The sequence below is a fragment of the Hylobates moloch genome, unplaced genomic scaffold (genome assembly GCF_009828535.3).
Source record: "Hylobates moloch isolate HMO894 unplaced genomic scaffold, HMol_V3 SCAFFOLD_10, whole genome shotgun sequence".
NCBI lineage: Eukaryota > Metazoa > Chordata > Mammalia > Primates > Hylobatidae > Hylobates > Hylobates moloch.
In genome coordinates, this window is record NW_026652285.1 from 92,785,571 (window position 1) to 92,808,210 (window position 22,640).

A 22,640-nucleotide genomic window follows, 5' to 3' on the forward strand; every position below is an offset into this window, starting at 1 on the left:
TCCCCTCACTGCAAGCTCTGCCTCCTGGGTTCACGCCATTCTCCTGCCTCAGCCTCCCAAGTAGCTGGGACTACAGGTGCCGCCACTACCCCCAGATAATTTTTTGTATTTTTTAGTAGAGACGAGGTTTCACCGTGTTAGCCAGAATGGTCTCCATCTCCTGACCTCGTAATCTATCCGCCTCAGCCTCCCAACGTCCTGGGATTATAGGTGTGAGCCACTGCGCCCGGCCTTTTTTTTTTTTTTTTTTTTGAGACAGAGTTTTGTTCTTGTCGCGCAAGGTGGAGAGCAGTGGCGCGATCTCGACTCACTGCAACCTCCGCTTCCCAGGTTCAGTAATTCTCCTGCCTCAGCTTCCTGAGTAGCTGGGATTACAAGCGTGCGCCACCACACCCAGCTAATTTTTGTACTTTTTAGTAGAGACAGGGTTTCACCACGCTGGCCAAGCTCGTCTCAAACTCCTGACCTCAGGTGATCCACCCACCTCAGCCTCCCAAAGTGCTTGGTTTACAGGCATGAGCCACCGCACCCGGCCTCACTGTTCTATTTTTCCTCATTAAAGATTTGTCTTTTCGGGCCGGTCGTGGTGGCTCAGACCTATAATACCAAAACTTTGAGAGGCCAAAGCAGGAGGATTGCTTAAGCCCAGGAGTTCAAGACCAGCCTTCTCAATATAGGGAGTCCTCGTCTCTACAAAGAAAAAATTAAAAATTAGTGGGGCATGAGATGGCAGCGATGGCTCACGCCTGTAATCCCAGCACTTTGGGAGGCCAAGGTAGGTAGATCATGTGAGGCCAGGAGTTCAAGACCAGCCCGGGTGACATGGTGAAACCCCATCTCTACTAAAAATACAAAAATCAGCTGGGCATGGTGGCACATGTGTAGTCCCAGCTACTCAGGAAGCTGAGGCAGGAGGATCCCTCGAACCTGGGAGGGAGAGGTTGCAGTGAGCCAAAATCACGCCACTACACTCCATCCAGCCTGGGCAACAGAGTGAGATGCTGTATCAAAACAACAACAAAAAAATTGTTTTTTTTCTTTCTTTCCTTTGTTTTTTGGTTTTTTTTTGTTTTTGTTGTTTTTGTTTTGAGACAGGGTCTCTGTCGCCCAGGCTAGAGCGCAGTGGTGCAATCACAGCTCGCTGCAGCCTCGACCTCCTGGGCTCCAGTGATCTTCCCGCCTCAGCCTCCCGAGTGGCTGGTACTACAGGCACATGCCACCACACCCAGCTAATTTTAGTATTTTTTGTACTGATAGTATTTCACCATGTCACCCAGGCTGGTCTCAGACTCCTGGACTCAAGCTTTTCTCCAGTCTCAGCCTCCCAAAGTACTAGGATTACAGGCATGAGCCACCATGCCCAGCCAAGATTTGTCTTTCAACAGTTTCCTAGGACTGGAATCATACAGTACATACTGTTGTGTCTGGCTGCTTTGCAGAGCAGGAACTTTTAATGCATACCCTCTGGTCTATTATAGTGCCTGGCAGATAATAGGTGTTTAATAAATACTGAGGAAAGAATTAATTAATAAATCTTAACCAGAATTAATTATCTTACTCTGAACACCCTTATCTTCCCACCGAACAGAATACAAGAATTAAAAAGGTCGCACAGAGAACATTTAACTAAACTTCTTGGATTTACCAGTGGAAAAACAGATCCAGATGGACTCAGCAGCCTGCCCAAGTTCACTCTACAAGTGCATAACAGAGCAAGAATAGGCCCAAAATGGGCAGACTCCCAGGCCTGTGCTCTCCTCACTTCACAATACCAACTTCCCACCCATTTCCCATAGGCAAATATGGCATTTGTTCTTGGATCCCTGTGGAACCATAGAATGCCAACAACATGTCACTTTGCTTCTTTCAGCCTCCTGTGGTTGCCGTCCTGGCCACAGACCACTCACTGAAAACACAGAAACAGCAGCAATTCAACTTAGGGAGGTGTCTGATTTCATTTAAGTATACCCAAAACCCAAAAGTAGCCTTCCTCAAATACTGGGCTGTAGATTGGTTTTCTAGTCAGGAAGCAAACCAGCTGGTACCTGATCCAATTCTCCACTCACTAGAGATAGAAAAACATTGCATTTTTGTAAAGTTTTTATTAAAAACCTCTTTTTTTTTTTTTAGACGGAGTTTTGCTCTTGTCGCTCAGGCTGGAGTGCAATGGCACCGTCTCAGCTCACTGCAACCTCTGCCTCCCACGTTCAAGCGATTCTCCTGCCTCAGCCTCCCGGGTAGCTGGGATTACAGGCGCATTATCACCACACCCAGCTCATTTTTGTATTTTCAGTAGAGACGGGGTTTCACCATGTTGGCCAGGCTGGTCTTGAACTCCTGACCTCGTGATCTACCTGCCTCGGCCTCCCAAAGTCCTGGGATTACAGGCATGAGCCACCGCGCCCGGCCTAAAGACCTCTTAAGTAATAGGGAGAGAGGAAGGGAACTATTCATTGTAGACCTTGCATGTGCTGTGATGCTTCACATAAGGTTTTCACTTAACCTCGCTGCAACCCTAAGAGCTCAGCATCAAGACCAGCCTGAGCGACATGGCGAAACCCCATGTTTAGTAATAACTAAAAAGTTATTACTTTTATAGGTAATGGCAACAAGATGAAGAGCCATCTGTTAACTTGCCCAAGATCCTACAGTTGTGAGGCCTGTGCTAGAACCCATATCTCTCTGCTTTTGAAATGGGAGAGTTCCCTGATCCCTCTCGCAGGACGTGTGAAGGCAGGTGTGGCTCACCTGTTTGGTCACTGCCGCTGCCCAAACCCCTGAGGGGAGGGGGAGCACACAGACGGACAGTTGCAGGAGCCCAAGGGGGCATGTGTTATAGTGTGCCCTTTTAGCCCTCCTATCGGTGGACGGCTTGAGTATTAACAAGCTCAATGGACCGTCTGCTTTTTCACAAGGGCAGAGGGCCAGTGTGATAGCTTTCTGTATTGTGAGCTCCTGCCCAGCATCCTGGAAGAATCAGGTCACAAGCGGGCTTGAAGGATGAATGTGGGGTTTTACTGAGTGGCGGAGGTGGTTTTTAGAGGGATGGATGGGGAGCTGGAAGGGGGGATGGAGTAGGAAGATTATATTCCCCTGGAGCCTGGCCATCCAGTGGCCAAACTCCTCTCTGACCACCCCCAACCAAACTCCTCCGGGCATTCAGACGTTCCTCCTCGTCTCTTTCTCTGTTGCATCACTCCGTGGTTCCTCTGCTTATCTCACCTCCTCGCCTGTTTGTCTGCTTCTGGAGCCTGGAGTTCGGGGTTTATATGGGTACAGGATAGGGGATGTGGTGGGCAAAAAGCAACTTTTTGGGTGCGAAAACAGAAATGCCTGTTCCCACTTAGGGCCGCAGGTCTCCAGGCTTGAGGGTGGGGCCTTTGCCAGGGACCGCCCTCTTCTACTCAGTAGTTCCCTGTCTCCTGTCCATATCACTTTCAAAGCTGATGCTTTTTGTACTGTAAGCTATTATCTTTTAGAACCAAGAAAAATCGATTTTATGTTGATGTTCCAGTATGCACCTTTGACTTAGTAATACAGGTAAATAATCTATGTTGTTGTTTGTTGGGCAGCTCATAGCTAAACTGGGTGCCAATTGCTAACTTAGCCTTTAGCCTAGGTTTTCTGGTATGTTTCTGCTTCCTCCTTAGTATACTTAACTGATACTTTAACTCTTAATTTAAAGGTTTAATGATCTCTACCTTTTAATACAAAAAGTTGAGATACAGATTATAAGTAAATAAAATTCTTTACCCAGGACAGTACCTGTTAACATTGAAACCTTTTCATTTTAACTGAAGGAAATTCAAAATGTAACTGTTGCCAAATTCCTTGTTTTCAAATTTAAAGGCCTCTCCATTTCAGACAATTCCACTGGGATTAATGGCCCATTGGAGTCTATACAATTTGCTTAATTACCCTAAAATTATTATCTTGACTAAAGCAGAATCTTAATAGACAACATTAATGTCTTTATCCTTGTCTGAAAGAATCTCATCTCTTTGCAAAAAATAGCTTCTTCAAATGAGGCTGGATAATCCCCCTAGCCATGGTGATTAAAGATAACAATGGCTCATTTAGAAAATGTTTTGGGGAAATTAAAAAGCTGAGATGAAGCCTGTTGGTTCTGCAGGCTAGTGAAAGTGAAGGCAGGAAGGGGAGGGCACCAAAAGCATCCATATATTGGACTATGTTTGCTTCCTACTCAGTCAGCACAGGTCGCAGAGTTTGAGGACATGCATTCAGGTCTGTGAGCGTGATCTCTCTCTACACCGAAGGAATGAGCTTCATCAGCACCATTCCATTGAAGGGAATTTTGTGCTGTATGTTCCCGGGGTCACTCACAAACATCCCTACTTACAAGTGACTTGATGCTTTCCAAAATAAGTTATTGGGATTTCGGTTTAAGTTTGCAGTAATTCAAAGCCTACAGACTGCAGTATACTTACACACCTTTATTGTACTTATGAGTGTAGAAACTGTGATACGGCTGATTCACTTATTCATTTACTAACATATAGTGAGGGGTGTGTGTGTGTGTCTGTGTGTGTATGTGTGTGCGTGTGAGAAAGAGACAGATAGGGCCTCACTCTGTTGCTCAGGCTGGAGTGTAGTGACAAGATCATGACTTACTGCAGCCTGGACCTTCTGGCCTTAGCTGGGCACAATGGCTCATGCCTATAATCCCAGCACTTTGGGAGGCCAAGGCAGGAGGATCGCTTGAGCTCAGGAGTTCAAGACCAGCCCTAGCAGCATAGCAAGACTCTGTCTCTAAAAAAAATTAAAAATTATTTGGGTGTACTGGTGTCCACTTATAGTCTGTCCACTTGTAGTCCCAGCTACTCAGGAAGCTGAGGCGGGAGGAACACTTGTGCCTGGGAGGTCAAGGCTGCAGTGAGCCAAGGTCACACCATTGCACTCCTGCCTGGGCAACAGAGTGAGACCCTCTCTATAAACAAACGAAAAAAAACCTCCTGGGCTAAACGTTTCAATCTTCCAAACATACAGTTGATTCCTCTTGAGGGGCTTTTCCAAAGTCACTTCATTAACTCAGGTGTGGTCAACAGGGGCTTATTATAAGTAACAAAAGTTGTTCCTTTCACCTTTATCACCCTGGACCTATTACAAGAGCTAGGGACAAAAACCAAATATAACCTAAGATGCTACTACAGCTCCTATCATTTAGAAACTTGTACAAAAGCTAGGAGCTAGACAAAGACCAAAATATATATTTCTTTTTTTTTTTTCTTTTTGAGACAGGGTTTCGCTCTGTTGCCCAGGCTAGAGTGTAGTGACGCAATCTCAGCTCACTGCAACCTCCATCTCCTGGGTTCAAATGATTCTCCTGCCTCAGCCTCCCGAGTAGCTGGGATCACAGGCGTTCACCACCATGCCAGGCCATTTTTTTTGTATTTTTAGTGGAGACAGGGTTTCATCATGTTGGGCCATGCTGGTCTTAAACTCCTGGCCACAAGTGATCCACCCACCTCGGCCTCCCAAAGTGCTGGGATTACAGGCGTAAGACACTGTGCCCAGCCTATATTTCTTATTATATCACAATACACAAGAGTATCATCATCATCATTTTTATCATGAATGAATATTGGACTTTGTCAAATGCCTTTTGTACAGCTATTGAGGTAATCATCATATTATTTTTATTTCTCAGCCTTTGTGAATTACACTGATTGATTTTTAAATGTTATACCAAACTTACACTTATGTGATAAACCCCAGTTGGTACTGAAGTACTATTTGTGCGTGTGTGTGTGTGTGTGTGTGTGTGTGTGTGTGTGTGAGACAGAGTCTTGCTCTGTCACCCAGGCTGGAGTGCAGTGGTGCAACCTCCACCTCCTGGGTTCAAGCAATTCTCCTGCCTCAGCCTCCCACGTAGCTGGGATTACAGGCATGCGCCACCACGCCCAGCTAATTTTTGTATTTTTCGTAGTAGAGACGGGGTTTTGCCATGTTGGCCAGGCTGGTCTCGAAGTCCTGACCTCGGGTGATCCACCGGCCTTGGCCTCCCAAAGTGCTAAGATTACAGGCAGGAGCCACCACGCCAAGCCTTGAAGTACTATTTTTTAAAGTGCATTGTTGTACTTAAATTTGCTTGAATTTTCTTAGAAATGTTTCTGTCTGTATTCATGAGAGACATTGGTCTGTAGTTTTCTTGTCATGTCTTCTTTTTTTATTTGGGTAATGCTGGTTTCATAGAATGAGTTGAGAAATATTGCTTCTTCTTTAATTTTTCTGGAAGGGTTTGTCTAGAATTGGTAATATTTCTTTAAGTATTTCTAGAGTTCACCAGTGAAGCTATCTGGACCTGGAGTTTTCTTTGTGAAAGGTTTATTTTTTGTTTATTCGGAGACAGGGTCTCACTCTCTTGCCCAGGATAGAGTGCAGTGGTGCAGTCACGGCTCACTGTAGCCTCAAAATGCTGGGCCCAAGTGATCCTCCCACCTCAGCTTCCCAAATAGCTGGGACTACAGGCATATACCAGCACACATGGCTAATTTTTCTTTCTTCTTCTTTTTTTTTGTAGAGACAGGGTCTCACTTTGTTGCCCAGGCTGGCCTCAAACTCCTGGGCTCAAGCAGTCCTCTTGCCTTGGCCTCTCAATGTGCTGGTTTACAGTGTGAGCCACCACACATGGCCTGTGAAAGGTTTTTAACTACAGGCCAGGCATGGTGTGGCTCATGACTGTAATCCCAACACTTTGGTAGGCCAATGCGGGCATATTACGAGGTCAGGAGTTCGAGACCAGCCTGGCAAGCATGGTGAAACCCCGTCTCTACTACAAAAAATACAAAAATTAGCCAGGCATTGTGGTGCACACCTGTAATCCTACTACTTGGGAGGCTGAGGCAGGAGAATCGCTTGAACCCAGGAGGCAGAGGTTTCAGGGAGCTGAGATCACACCATTGCACTCCAGCCTGGGCAACAGAGCAAGACTCCATCTCACAAATAAATAAATAAACAAATAAATAGTTTTTAACTACAAATTAAATTAAATAAAGGTAATATGGCTACTTAGGTTATCTATTTCTTTTTGAGTGAGCATGGTTTGTGTCTTTGAAGGAATATGTACATTTCATGTAAGTCATCAAATTTGTTGGCATAAACTTCCTTTATTATCCTTTTTCTAGACGGATCCTTGCTCTGTTCTGTCACCCAGACTGGAGTGAAGTGGAGCAATCTTGGCTCACTGCAACCTCAGCCACCCAGGTTCAAGTGAATGCCTCAGCCTCTCGTGTAGCTGGGACTACAGGTGCAAGGCCTAGCTAATTTTTGTATTTTTTTTAGGAGAGTCGGAGTTTTACCATGTTGGCCAGGCTGGTCTCTCAAACCGCTGACCTCAAGTGATCCCCCCACCTCAGTCACCCAAAGTGCTGGGATTACAGGCATGAGCCACCACGCCTGACCCCTTTATTATCCTTTTAATATTTACGGGATGTATAGTGATTTCCCCTCTCTCATTCCTGGTACTGTTTTTTTCTGTGTGTGTGTTTTCTCCCTCTCTTAACTTTTCTGATCATCTGTCTGGAAGTCTATAAATTTTATTGAATTTCTCAAAGATCTAGCTTTTAGCTCCGTTTTTTATTTTATGTTTTCTATTTTATTTTTGCTCTTGTCTTTGTTATTTCCTAATTGCATACCTTGGGTTTATTTTGCTCTTCGTTTTCTAGCTTTTTAAGATAGAAGCTTACGTCATTAATTTGAAGTCTTTTTTCTAATACAGACATTTAGTACTCTGAGCTTTTCTCTAAATACTGCTTTAGCTGCATTCCACAATTTTGAAATGTTGTTTCATTTTCACTCAGTTCAAAATGCTAATTTTTCTTTTTTTTTTTTTGGGACAGAGTCTCGCTCTGTCACCCAGGCTGGAGTGCAGTGGCATGATCTCGGCTCACTGCAACCTCCGCCTTCCAGGTTCAAGCGATTCTCCTGCCTCAGCCTCCCGAGTAGCTGGGATTACAGGTGCCTGCCACCACGCCTGGCTAATTTTGGTATTTTTAGTAGAGACGGGGTTTCACCATGTTGGCCAGGCTGGTCTCGAACTCCTGACCTCAAGTGATCTGCCCACCTCGGCCTCCCGAAGTGCTGGGATTATATACCTGGCCTCTATGACTTACTTTTTTTTGCTCCACATTGTTTTTGTGATTCATCCACATTGATGTATATAGCTATAGTTCATTCATTTTCCACGACTGCATAAAATTCTGTTCAAAGTATATGGATAGACCACAATTCTTCTACTGACAGACATTTGGACTGTTTCCAATTATTTTGCTATAATAAATAATGCTGCAACGAAGAATTTGAAATGCAGCTTCTGGTGCACATATATGAGTTTCTCTAATTTATATACCAGGAGTGAAATTACATATACATCTTCAAAACATATCATTTTTCTTCATTTAACTTTGATTCAGTTTTTAATAATTCTCCCTAATCCCTCTTAGTGACTGTATGTTATCTCATCAAGTATATGCACTAAACTACATCTCTATTCTTTTTTTTTTTTTTTTTTTTTGAGAAGGAGTCTTACTCTGTCTCCCAGGCTGGAGGGCAACGGCACGATCTCGGCTCACTGCAACCTCCGCCTCCCAGGTTCAAGCCATTCTCCTGCCTCAGCCTCCCAAGTAGCTGGGATTACAAGCATGCGCCACCAGACCCGGCTAATTTTTGTATTTTTAGTAGAGATGGGGTTTCGCCATGTTGGTCAGGCTGGTCTCGAACTCCTGATCTCAAGCGATCCACCTGCCTCAGCCTACCAAAGTACTGGGATTACAGGTGTGAGCCACCGTGCCAGCCTACATCTCTGTTCTTGAACATCTAGAATTTATCCCCAATTTTTGAAACTTTATACACCAGTCTGAAAAAAATTTTGTGAAGTCTCTGCTTTTTTAGGTCATTTCCTTATGAAGATTTCCTAGAAGTGGACTTCCTGAAATAAAGACCAAGTTACCAATTGTGCCAATTTACATTCAGTGGGAGGATTTTGATTGCTGAAAAATGAAGTAATAATCATTAAATTAGTTGTTTATCCTTTAGGGATCATGTATCTTTTTTTTTTTATTTTGGAGACAGAGTCTCACTCTGTCACCCAGGCTGGAGTGCACTGGCACAAACTTGGCTCACTGCAAACTCCGCCTCCCAGGTTCAAGCAATTCTCCTGCCTCAGCCCCCTGAGTAAGTGAAATCACAGGTGCCCGCCACCATGCCTGGCTTAATTTTGTATTTTAGTAGAGATGGGGTTTCATCATGTTGGCCAGGCTGGTCTCAAACTCCTAACCTCAGGTGATCCACCCACCTCGGTCTCCCAAAATGCTGGGAATTACAGGCGTGAGCCACTGCGCCGGGCCGATCGTGGATCCTTTTGAGACAGTGATTAAAGTATGGGTCTTCTCCTCAGAAAAAAAGAAACACAATTGCATCAATAAACAAAACAGCATGAAATTTCAAGGGTTTCTCAGAACCTCTGAAACCTATGTAAAATTGACACCTCTCTTGAATAAGAAATATTATCCTATCCATTGTATAGAAGTTTTCTTGCCATACTTCAACAAATAAGTTCGCATACCAACTCTTGTATTGTCAACTACCTTTTGTACATAAACCATCACTTACTGAGCACCCACAATGTACCAGCAACATGCCAGATGCCAGAGGCAGAAGAGTAAACGCTCCTGATTTCAAGGAATACAGAGTTCAATGCGGAAGGCACAAACTAATAAGTATTTATCATAAAACGTGCAGTAGTAGAAGTATTCATTAGGCAAAATGGAGGTACAAATTTAAGAATTGATAACTTTCTTTTATCAAAGGTTTGCAAAGAATGAATGAGCATTCTCAAGGATATTATAGGTAGGGGAAGCAGTACCAGTAAAGGGAGGAAGACATCATATAACCTGGCATATGTAGGAAATTGTATGAGTTTAACACGGTTGAATTGGAATAGTAATTAACATGGGAAGAGCTGAGACTTTTCCTTCTTTGGGTCAAAGATTGAAAGAACCAATACCGACATATAAAATTTCAGCAGTTTGTCTGACAACACAAAGGAAACCACAAAAGAAGATTTCCTCCCAAATACTTCCTTTATTACCCAAACCTACTCTTATTACATACAAAGAAAACATTTTGCCTGTTTTCTTTTGCAACTGTTTGAAGTGCAGTGTTCCATTAAACAGACAAGGTTTAAAATCTACTTATGATTAATACAAACAAGCAGCACATTGTAAATGTAACATTGTCTGATGGCTTTCATTTTGTACACAGAAGTACTAGAAAGCCTGTACAATTACTACAATAATTCCTCCTAAAATTTCCTTGAAAGACTGACTTATAGGTAAAACTACATTGATTTTAACATTGATTTAGATAGAATGTTGATTTTCAGCCTGTCAACACTCCTAATGCTATCATCTCATGAAAAACGTTTTTAATTCAGCTTAACTTTTAAAATATAAGTAAGCACACTGTTACTTTGAAGTTACTGACTTAATTATAATGGAGCATGTGGAATTTTCCTAAAACATAGATGTCTTATACTCCTATGGAAAATGAATACAACCAGTTTTGATAATGCAACCTCACAAATGTCCTTACTTGTTTGTATATATATACTTTCTCTTGAAACTGTAATTTGTTTAGATTTCTGCCATGCTTATGCTTTTCCCTTAATACCCAATTCATATATATTACAGAACCACATGTATAAACATAAGGTGTTATTATAAAGTGATAAGACCTGTTTTCTTGTGTGGCTAGAAAAGAAAGAAAAAATAGAGTTTAAAAATTTAAATGTCAACCAACTGAAGTTGAATAAAACAGTTTAAGTTTATAAAGTTCTCAGCACAAAGAAATGCCTGACTTGTTTTTTCTTTTTTCTTTTTTTTTCAAATAAAGGAATCTCTCAAATGGCATCCCACTAAACACCATCTAGCTTTGTCAAAATACAGGTTCTTCAAGAGTAGCTTAAAATACTAAAAAGATGTACGCTCATTACAAGTTACCTAATAAACATGTAGAACATGGTTTCTCTTCAGATTTCTACCAAAGAAAGGAAATTCTTTATATGTGTGACAAAGAAATCCAAAGTGAGCAAGTTTTCTCTATAAAATCCGATGGATCTCGGAGGGAATAGGCAAAAGCACAAACAAAAATATATGTTAATATATTTTCTTCTCAGGTTTTGTTTTCCTCTAAGACAGGGAATCTTCTTCATGGATTTTTTCTTCCCCCCAAGTAGAAAACATTCTTTAAATGAACTTAAACAAAATACATGGCCAATAAATGAAGGGTTCAAAGATTTTTATGAAGTGGGCTGAAAATAAATGATCCTTGGCATGTATTTGAAGACATCAAACAACTCTGACCACATAAAAAAAGTAAACAACAAATCTACAATAGGTACAAATTATATACATTTATTTTTAATAATTTTAAATAACACTCTTGTATAAATTCTTTCATATATTCAAATCATACACAAATTTAGAAATGCATGATGAAGCCTAGTACAGCATATGTATGAGACACGTTTTTTAAGTTTGTGTTAGAATTTTAGTGACATAAATACAAGTTTAATGTTTCAGAAACATTCCCTAATTGCTTGGGCTATAATTTAATGTATTATAGAGTGCTTATGCCTAGCATTACAACTTGACTTTAAATCATTTAGCTTTTGGACTAACTTAGATCTGAAGCCCTGGGCTTACTTTCTAGGGCTGCTGCTGCAGTTCTTGCGTATGCATAAGTAGCAAGAAAGATTCCCAAATTGCCTTTGAGCAAACATCATTCAACCACTGACATTTTAATGATCCATAACCTTTAGGCCATTTGATATTATTTGACTTCTTCAGATGTATGAGTGTATTCTTCCTGCCTTTCCCTTTGGCACAGACACTGGCTCAGGGTTAAACATTAAACAGAAAAATGCACTAACCTTCCCTTACTCCCCCGCACATGCCAAATTTATTTTAGCTCCCAAACTCCTTACTATCAAGAATAGTATAACAGACCAAAGGTTCTTTGTGGATGAAGCCAGAAATGCTTTTCTTGCTGTAATAGGTTACACTGGGTTGCTTTTTACTTCTCTGAACTTTTTGTCAGAGAGCTTGCCTTGAGATTTGGAAATTCAATTCCTACCCACATAGCCCAAAATATAGGAACCAGGGATGTTCATTATAAGTGGTGTTATGTTCACCAAGCATCCTAAAAAGTGTAGGACCAAGGTGAATGATCTAACAACCTCGTTCCAATCAAAGCTGTCAAGAGGAAGTATTGTTGCTTTAGTTTTCCACTCCCAAAACAGTACTTAAAGGGCTAAATATCCTGATGGCACTCAGCTGACCAAAATAAACTAGTAGGTGAGTATTGCTTTAGTGGTCAATTTACCCGGAAATATTGGCGCTAGAGAATAGTGATATAATTTGAGGTGTCTACAAATGTTGTCTAAAAAACCTCTATCCTCTCATCCCATGTTTCCTCTGTTCTCTTAAAATCTAGGTATCACTGGGAAGAGTAACGCACTAGGCCCACAGGACTTTAGTATTAATATAAATGAGCTTTAGTTTTCAAATGTCATTTTTTTCTCTATAACTGGAGAAATTCCATTAATAAAAGAACCCTGGGGGATAGAGGGTAGAGGGAGTGAGAGGGGAGTAAGGGAGGACATGGACATACTTAACACTACCTAGGGCACCTAATCATCAGAAATGCATAGGCGCTTACTAAAATGAATTAATGAAGATAAAAGCATCGCTTAATGGCAGTATCTGTAATTTCCAAATAAGATTCACATCAGTGCTATCTTATTTAAAAATAAACACATTTCCAATCCTAACACAAACATTCTCCCAATATTAGGCTTTCTTTTTCTTCCTTTTTTTTTGAGACAGAGTCTTGCTCTGTCACCCAGGCTGGAGTGAAATGGTGCCATCTCGGCTCACTGCAACCTCTGCCATCCAGGTTCAAGTGATTCTCCTGCCTCAGCCTCCCAAGTAGCTGAGACTACAGGCACATACACCCGGCTGATTTTTATGTTTTTAGTAGAGACGGGGTTTCGCCATGTTGACCAGGCTGGTCTCGAACTCCTGACCTTGTGATCCACCCACCTCAGCCTCCCAAAGTGCTGGGATTACAGGCGTGAGCCACCGCACCCGGCCCAATATTAGGCTTCCTAAAGGACTGATGGCATCCTGCTGCCAGATGCCACAGTTTATGGGGTTCATGCCTTTAGAGGAAAGAACATAGTGCAGTGCATCCCATACTACTTTCTTAGACTGATTTCAGTGGCAGATCACTTTGTGATTGATTTATATTTTAAAGCAAATTATTTCCAGAAGCAAAAAGCTGGAGACATTAGAGGATATTATTTAAAACAAATTTTAAGACTTTTTTTCCCATTGAGAAAAATTATAACCATGACCTAGGAGCCTTTAACAAGTATTTAAAGATAAACTTTCTTTGTGATTCAATTTTTCAATACCTTTTAAGGTCTGTTTCAAGGAATTTCTACATAGTCAAAATCCTCTTAAGACTCCAACAAACCTCCTTTCTCTATTGGTTTAACTTCTGTTTAATAAATGTTCACTTCTCACCACCTTTAATCCTGACCTTTTTTGGGAGGAGGTGGGGGGCGGTGTATCTGGGAGAAAGTCAGGTATGCCATTTTGCACAATTTCTTAGAATTGTGCAGTCTGTACACACACATGCAGCAACTGCTAGGGAAAGCAAATTTTCCCTCCCTGTTTGGAGAGATGAGTTCACCTTAATGAAGCACAAACTGGCAGTTTTGTTTTCTAATCACTAATAACTAGCTTCAGATAGTAAATCTTCCTGTGTTCTTTTCACTAAGTGCTTCATAGCTGTATGGCCCTGGATTGCTCCTGATATTTAAAAAAAAATTAAAACATCCACAAGTAGAACTCTTCCTCCCAGATTTCCTGTGTCCATCACTAGGCAATTTCTGCATATAGTTGAAAAAACATGTGCTTTAGAGTTAGGAGCCCTGATTCCAAGCCTAATAATGACACACATTGTATAACTTTCAACAAGGTATTTAGCTCCTCTGTGCCTCAGTCTTTTCATCTATAAAATGGGGACAACAATTACTTCCTCAGGGGGCTATGGTGTGGAGGAGAGGACACACATATGGAAAAGTGCTTTGCAAACTACAAAGGGCTATAGAAAAACGAAATAATTTTCATATAATGTAATATAATGTAACCTCTATTCTTCTGAGCAATGGCCAAATATGCAAAGCACCCTCAGATTACCAGAAGTAGATTATTTGCTTGTACTCCCTCCAGAACATCATCTCCAACCCCTGAGAACAACTTAGGGGTCTCCTATAAAGGGATGACCAAGTTCTAGGTTTTTCTCTAGGGAGGTTAGGCAAAGGGGTCAGCTTGGATTTCCTAGGTCTAATCTAGTAAGTTTTTTTTTTTCTAACCACTTCACAGTTCACTGTTCCTCCTAATAAATTATATTTGACATCTGACCACCTTTCCCACCCAACTTGCTTAACCCAAAATGTCAATATCATAATAAACAAAAGCAACAGTAGTTGGCCTCTAGGAAAAAACTGCATCAAAAAGCAAGAACTAACTATACACACCCGTTTACAAAGCTACCCACTAACTAGACAGGAAGACAATGGGAGAACTATAGCACTGCAGGGAGATGGCACATACCTCATGGCAAATGAGTGACAGGCTATGTTCACATGTAGGAGATTTTTTATTTGGGGTGAGAGAGGATTATAAATATTTCACAGGCATGAAAACTACAGATCCCAAGTAATGTGATGGCTTTTCTCTTGGAACTAAAATATTTCTATCCTTTGGAAGACTATCTTTTACATTCAAGAAAAACATTTTTTAAAGAGGATATGTTTTATATTAATCTATGTAAAATATATAGGGTGGCTAGTGTCTAATTAGATTAATGTTTTTGGAGAATGCATCCTATGTCCCAGCTTAACGATTATTGACTTCAAAATCTATTGCTTGAATCATAGTAAGTCAAAGAGCATATGACTCTACTTTTAGACTGAGAAAGGAAAGAAAGATTAGAAACATTCAACCTCTTATAAATTTCAGCAATGTCCTCAAGAAGGACTAAAAATGACTGATGCTCACCAGAGTCCCAGCTCTAGCAATATTGCCATCTATTTTACAGTATTTTAAGCAATCCCCATATTTTTCTTTTTACAACACCATTAACTGCTGTACAAATAAATTCCAGATGATAAAATATGACATGATTTTTTTTTACAAATAGATACAAATACAATGTTGACCAGATATGCTACATTAACTATGTACACCTTATTTCTCTAGAGGCAGGAATATTCCTTATTTTTAGACAATTTATCATTTACACTGAGACCCTGAAGAGGACCATCAGCCTCCTGCTCCCCAATGCTGTCTTCCTCCCTTAGAAGCTTATCCTGTGCTTTCAACTCATCACTGAGCAAGAATCCTGCGAGGAAAAAACCAAGCCCTTCTGAAGATCTTGGGACTTTTCTACCCCTGTTCTAGAAACAATCAAGATTATTTATTGTGATACAGCCTAGAAACAACCTTTTCCTCAATGATGTCCTTTTGTATAGTAAAATGAATATAATCCCTGACCCTGTTTTAAAAAAATGTTTCAGGAATGGAGATGAAGTCTTCCAGCAGTCTTTTCCCCCTCCACATCCATCATCTTGTTACCACTGGCTTGGTGAACACTTCCCCAGGAGTCTATCTGGAGGTCAAAGTGGTTTTGGGCTGCACTATGGGGTTCAGCCTTTCCATCCCATGTGGTTTGGTACAAAAATATACTTTACTTCAAGTCCTAATGACAGTGAACACTTCAGATCTTCATGGGAAAACTAAGAGCAATAGATAGGCTAAGCGCATTACAAATTTGTACCTGAAAATTTCAGATGCACTATTTGCCTTTGCTTTCTCAGCAAACTCTAGCCAGGCTTTGTCTGGCCTAGGGGCTGATGCTGTCTTAGTAAGCACTGTGGTTTAACAATTCAGAACACTCCTAGCTCCTTAGGCTTTGTAGTTATGTATGGGCGTCGTCAGGGTCAGCTGCCCATTGGGAGCCACTTCATTGCCATCATCTTCCAACAATCCCGAAACATCTGCATTGGGAATGCTGTCATGGTAGCTGCTGAAACTGATATTGTCTTCTTTCAGCTCGATGGTCCAAAAGGGGGCATTGAGTTTCCGGTTTTGGTACTCGCGGTACATATATACAGCCCCCACAAATCCCATTAGCAGCACCACAACAATAATGATGACTGTCAAAATGATGATGTTAAATTGGGTCCATGATACATCAGCTAAAGCTGAAGTGCTGTTTTCAGAAGTGCTTACTGAAAAGATAGTCTGCAGGGTTGTAGGGGAAAAAGTACTATTTATAACAGGGGTGGGCACTGATGTGGTCAAAGAGGCATTGGAAACCAAAATGGTAGAACCTTCAGGTGTTGGAACAATAACTTCTGAAAATAAAAACAGAGAATGAAATGTAAAAGACAAAATTATCTAGTTTTGAGAAACAATAGAAGAAATATGCATGGGAGTGAATGTTGATGTAGGATGTTGACATGATATTCTGCTTTAAGGTAATGCAAGTTAAAAATAATGTTTAAAGAAATATAGTGATAAGGGTAAGAATCAGGGTCTAGAAAGCTATATTATTACATCTATGGCTGTTTTCCAATATGTATAATATCTACATTAAAATCTTTGGGCCGGGCGTGGTGGCTCACACCTGTAATCCCAGCACTTTGGGAGGCCGAGGAGGGTGGATCACGAGGTCAGGAGTTCAAGACCAGCCTGGCCAAGATGGTGAAACTCTGTCTCTACTGAAAATACAAAAATTAGCTGGGCGTGGTGGCGGGTGCCTGTAATCCCAGCTACTCAAGAGGCTGAGGCAGAGAATTGTTTGAACCTGGGAGGTGGAGGTTGCAGTGAGCTGAGATTATGCCACTGCACTCCAGCCTGGGCAACAGAGCAAGACTCTGTCTCAAAAAAAAAAAAAAAAAAGGGAAAATACCAGTGTTGGAGTTTTCCATTCTTATTTACTCTTAAATAAAATCATACAAATTCCTGCAAAGGCAGTAAATTTGCCACTACTGAGTTCTAAATCACATAGTTAAAAGTAACAGGGATACATGGCAATCATTTGAACAAAAATAAGTCTAACAAGTCTGATGGCATTTCATAAAGGTAAAATAATTATCTGCAAAGGAGGTGTAGGGAAAACTGTACCTCTAGTTATGTCTAAAAAACAAATTTTAAATATCTGAGGCTGACGTCAGCCAAGAGAGAAAACAGCTTTCCTCAATTCCATGTGTAGGAATTCTTCCTTTGTGTAGATTACAGCTACTTTATAATTTAGGTATTATACTTTGTATTTCTAATGGCAGCATAGTTTGGTGGAAGGACTAAAGGCTTTGGAATCAAATAGAAGTGTGTGGCTATAGATAAGTAAATTTTTTTAAAGCTCAGTTTCCCTATCTGTAAAGTGTGAATAATAACATCAACTTTGTAGAGTTCTTAGGAAGTATTAAATGAAATAATGTACTACACAGCATTATCACATTTAATGCTTACAGTGCTTGGCATATAGTAGGTACTCAATAAAAGTATTACTATTATTATTATAATTATTCACCATGAAAGCCATATCAATTTATTCTAAAAAGAGGCAAAGTTTATATATATTGCCTAATAGCTAATAAGAAAAACCATCTAACTACGGACAAAGTGTGCCTCTCAAATAGGTAAGAGAACTGAGTAGCAGGATCTCTAGCTAGTAATAGGGTTCAATCTGAATCTTTTTGCCTTGATCACAACAGTATAAAGATATCAAGAAAATGGCAGAAAGATGACACTTGCCACAGACCAACTGTTCATCAGCCTCGTGTTCAGCATGTTAGAATATCAAAGAGTGGTTTGTAGAACAGCATGGTCCAATCTCTCTGTGACCTAATAAACCCTTAATATCCTAACTCATCCTGAATTCATAATCATTAATTTTTTATTACTGAGCTTTCTTATAAGAAATATTTTGCCATGTGAATAACTTTTGCTTTTAAAAATCAAAAGGAATATTATTATTTCCTCCATTGTACATGGGGAAACTTAGGCCCAAAGTTAGGACAGATGCTAGAATGAACTCCAGCTTCTCAGCTGGAACTTCTAACCAGATTAGATATCCCTACTTCAAAAGACCTTTGATGATCCCTCAAAGTGATGAGAATAAAGGAAGCAAAGAATAAAAGAAATGATAGGATTCTTAAATTATTAACATAAAAATAAAAATAGATGAAGAGAAAAATGTGAGAACATTTTGTCTCACTGTCGCAATGACTTTGTCTTGGTCCTCAAATTTCTGGAGTTGACTGCGGAGTGTCAGAAGAGCAGCAGGAATGGAAGGAAAGCTCTTTAGGCAAATATCTATCAAAATCTATTTCCAGAAACTCCTCTGGTAGGGTTGGAAAGTTTTACAAAGCCTTCCATTTTTCACTGCTAGGTTTAGATATTAAATTTACAATCACTTAGGTGAAGTTTTACCTTTCTTGATGCAATTTCCCTCGAGGTCTTGAACATAACCTTCTAGGCAGTTCTCACACCAAAACCCAGTGGTGTTATGGAGGCAGTTGATGCACTCACCACTCTCGGGCTTACAAATCTTTGGAGTTTTAACTGGGTCCACATGGCCGTGACATTGGCACTTTCTACAGATGCTGTCAAAATTGTAATAGCCATTTTCACATTTATTGCAGTTCGGGCCTATGTAACCATCTTTACACTGGTCACATTCAGGTTCCAATTCACTCGATTCTAAAAGAGAGAATGCCAAAATAGTTTAGTACAGTCTGAAGCTACAATTAAAAATGCAAAACAACTACTAGTCCTTAAAAAGATTTATAATCCCAGAACTTTGAAGGCCAAGGTGGAAGGATCGCTTGAGCCCAGGAGTTTGAGACCAGCCTGGGCAACATGATGAGACTCTGTCTCTAATTTGTTTTTTATAAACCTTCCCTACTGTCTCCTCTCTAGAGACATATCATAATCTCTATTAATTAATTAAACTAATAATCTATAATCTATTTACTAATTTCCCAGCTTACTGTAGGAATGATGGGGCCATCCAGAGAACCTATTCGGGTAGACGGCAAAATAAATAGGCTTACATAAGGAGTCTGAATGATGATGATGGATTGGCACTCTCATAATTGTGTTATTCCCTTCTTTTTATAGATGACAGATTGGATAAAATATTGTTTTAACAAAAACTTCCTCCATCCCTCCCATACTTAAAATGTTGGTACTCCGCAGACTTCTATTCTTGGTTTCTTTCTCTTCCCTGCTCATTTTCCATGGGTGGCCTCATCCACTGACATCATCAACAATTCCAACATGTGTATCTCTAGTCTACATCTCTGTCCTAAATTCCAAACTATATACTAACTTCCTGTACACGTGGATCCACAAACATCTCAAATTTAACATGTACAACACTGTCCTAAGTATCTTCCCTTCCTGAGTCCTGTCTTCCTCCAATGTTTCCTAGATCTCAGTGAATGGTACCAACATCTACCCACTTGCATAAGCCAAAACACTGAGAATCATCTCTCAATCCTCCTTCTCCCTATGTCCCTTCTAAGCAGTTATCAATTCATATCAATTGTACCTGATTAAAGTCTTTCCAATCCACGGATGTCTCTTTCCATTCCCCCTGGAGTGACCTCAGATTAAGCCTTCATCATTTCTCACCTAGATTATTGTAGCTACTTCCTCCTGGTTCTTTTTATCACAATGCACTCCTACATTCACTTTCAACTTCAAAGTAAATAAGAATATGTTACTTCTCTAGAGAAATCTTTTCAATGGTTCCCTAACTCCTTCAGGATTAAGTAAAAATGTTAATAGACTTTTTAGTACTTTTCATAATCTGACCTCTGCCTACTTCTCTCAACTTTTCTCTCTTCACTTCACACTCCACCACCCCCTAAGGTTCAGGCACATTAAATGGCTTAAAAGAACTCCCAAATACTGCCTGCTTTCTTCTCTCTGAGGTTTTGTACATACTACTTTCTCTGCATGGGACATCCTCTTCTCTCTCTCTTTCTAGCTCAGTTAGCAAATTCAATCTGTAGGAATTAACTCAGATATTACTTCTTCTCAGAAGCACAAAAGTTTTCCTTGATTCCCTCAGTTTGGGATAGGGTTAGTCTATGCTTAACTGTAACACATGTCATTTGAAATTGTAATTACCTAGTCACTTGTGTGCTTCTCCCATTAAACTATGAGCTATTTGAAATTTTTCTGTCTTTATCACCAATGTTTAGCACAGTGCCTAAAACATAGCATGTGTTCAACATATATCTACCGAGTAATTTCACTTTAGGCAGTAGGAACATAACAATTCATACCTGTTTCTTTTTTTATTCTTCATAGGATTTCAATTCTGGATTCTTAATTATATTTAATAAATAATTTTTAATAATTAACAAATCATCTTTTAAATCATCTAGATAGATTAGTTCTTTTCTTAGAATTTACTATTATAATTACACTAACAGGATCACCCTGTTATCTAAACACAGACTAATGTTATTATAGCAGGAATACTTTACAGTGGTCATGGAACTTGTGGCAATGAATCATATTTCTGATGCTCTTTAAGAAAAATGAATTCCTTTCATCTTTCACTTTTACTTTTTAAAATGGCTTTGAGATATAATTTATATGCCGTAACATTCAACCATTAAAAGTATACAATTCAATGGTTTTAGTATATTCCCAGAGTGTGCAATTGATAAAAGAATTCTAACTTACCACTTACAATCCTAGTGGGTAGTGTGATCTCAAGTAAGTTACTAAACTCTGGGCATCAGCTTTCCATATTTCAATATAAGAGAATTAAACCAGAAATACTTAGGTTACTTTTAGCTTTTAGCAATAAAAGGTGGCAGCTGAATTATTCATAACCCATGCAAACAATAATATGCAGGAAAAAAATTCTTAGTGAAAAGACATATATTCCTTGTTCTCAATGAAGTTACAGCTTACAACAGTACCATATTTTACAGCATTTTTGTACTTCAACAACTATAGCAACAATAATCTAAAGAATTCCTGATGAAATAGACTGAAGGACTGAAATTAAGGTTTGTGAAAGCCTCTCATGCCTGTCATGGGCAGACCAACTCGATCTCAAATATGACATTCAATGTGCCTGCCTGACGTTTCACTCCTTCTGCCTTATATTTTGTTTCTGCCATTCTTAAGTAGTTTCTTGATCAAATAAGCTGTTTTAAGATTTCTGTACCATTGTTCCTATTGATATTTTTATCTGAAATGTCCTTCCTTCTCCTGTCTACCTGCTAAATGCAGACTCCCATCACAAGACTCAGCTTTTATGTCACATCCTCTCGGAAGCCATTGCTGATATTCCCCCACTCCAGGTAAAGTAATTATTCCCTCTTGGTGCATCCACTATACATAAATACATGATATTGCACTGCTGTACGAGAGCTTGAGGGAGAGGATAATTTCCTACTGGGAGGTATAGAAAAGTCTTTATGAAGCAGGTAACATTTGAACTGGGCCTTGCTGAGAAGGTCACCATCAAGAAAGCAAAAAATTAAACCACAAAATAGAAAAAATATTTATAAATCATATATCTGTTAAGGGACTTGTATCTAGAATATATAAAGAATTATTTCAACTCAATGATAACAAGATAAATAATCCAAATTTTAAATGGGCAAAGGATCTGAACAGACACTTCTCTAAATATATGAATGACCAATAAGCACATAACTAGCCATCAGGAACATGCAACTTAAAACCACAGTGGAATACCACTTCATATCTACTAGGATGGCTGTAATTATATAAAGGCAGACAGTAAGTGTTGGTGAAGCTGTGGAAAATTTGGAACCTACATACAGGGTTGGTGAGAATGAGAATGCAAAATGGTGTACTCATTTTGGAAAACAGTCTGGCAGTTCCTCAAGAGGATAAACATAGTTACTACAGGACCCAGGAATTCCACTCCTAGGTATACACTGAAAATAAATGAAAATATATGTACATACAAAAACATGTATACAAATGTTCACAGCAGCATTATTTGTAATAGCTAAAAAGTGGAAACAACATAAATGTCTATCAATTGATGAAGAGAGCAATGAAATGGGGTATAACACAATAATATATTATTTAGTAACAAAAAGGAATGAAGTATTGAGACATGTTATAACATGAATGAACCGAAAATACTATGCTAAGTGAAAAAAGCCAGACACACAAGGCCATATATTGTATGACTTCATTTATATGAAATGTTCAGAATGGGCAAATCCATAGAGCAGAAAAAGTAGGTTAGTGGTTGCCTAAGGCCAGAGGAAAAGGGAGTAATTGCTAATGATTATAGGATTGTTTTTTAGGTCCTTTTGTTGGGGGAGGTGATGAAAATTTCTAAAATTGATTGTGGTCATGGTTGCAAAACTTTAAGACTGTGTACTAAAAAAACTGAATTTTGCATCTTTTTTTATTTTATTTTATTTTATTTTTTTTTTGAGACGGAGTCTCGCTCTGTCACCCAGGCTGGAG

The 22,640-nt window shown here is 39.7% G+C and overlaps 1 protein-coding gene across 1 annotated transcript in view; it reads right to left on the minus strand.

Annotated features, from left to right (window-relative positions):
- Positions 1-14,958: 14,958 nt before the first annotated feature.
- The window catches only part of MEGF9 (multiple EGF like domains 9), a 114,413-nt gene continuing 106,731 nt past the window's right edge, over positions 14,959-22,640 (minus strand). The window contains exons 5-6 of the mRNA XM_032164991.2: positions 18,588-18,857; positions 14,959-16,507 (exon numbers count right to left, since the gene is read on the minus strand). Coding sequence (XP_032020882.1) covers positions 16,056-16,507; positions 18,588-18,857 — 722 coding nt within the window. The 3' untranslated portion in view covers positions 14,959-16,055. The remainder of the gene's footprint in view (positions 16,508-18,587; positions 18,858-22,640) is intronic.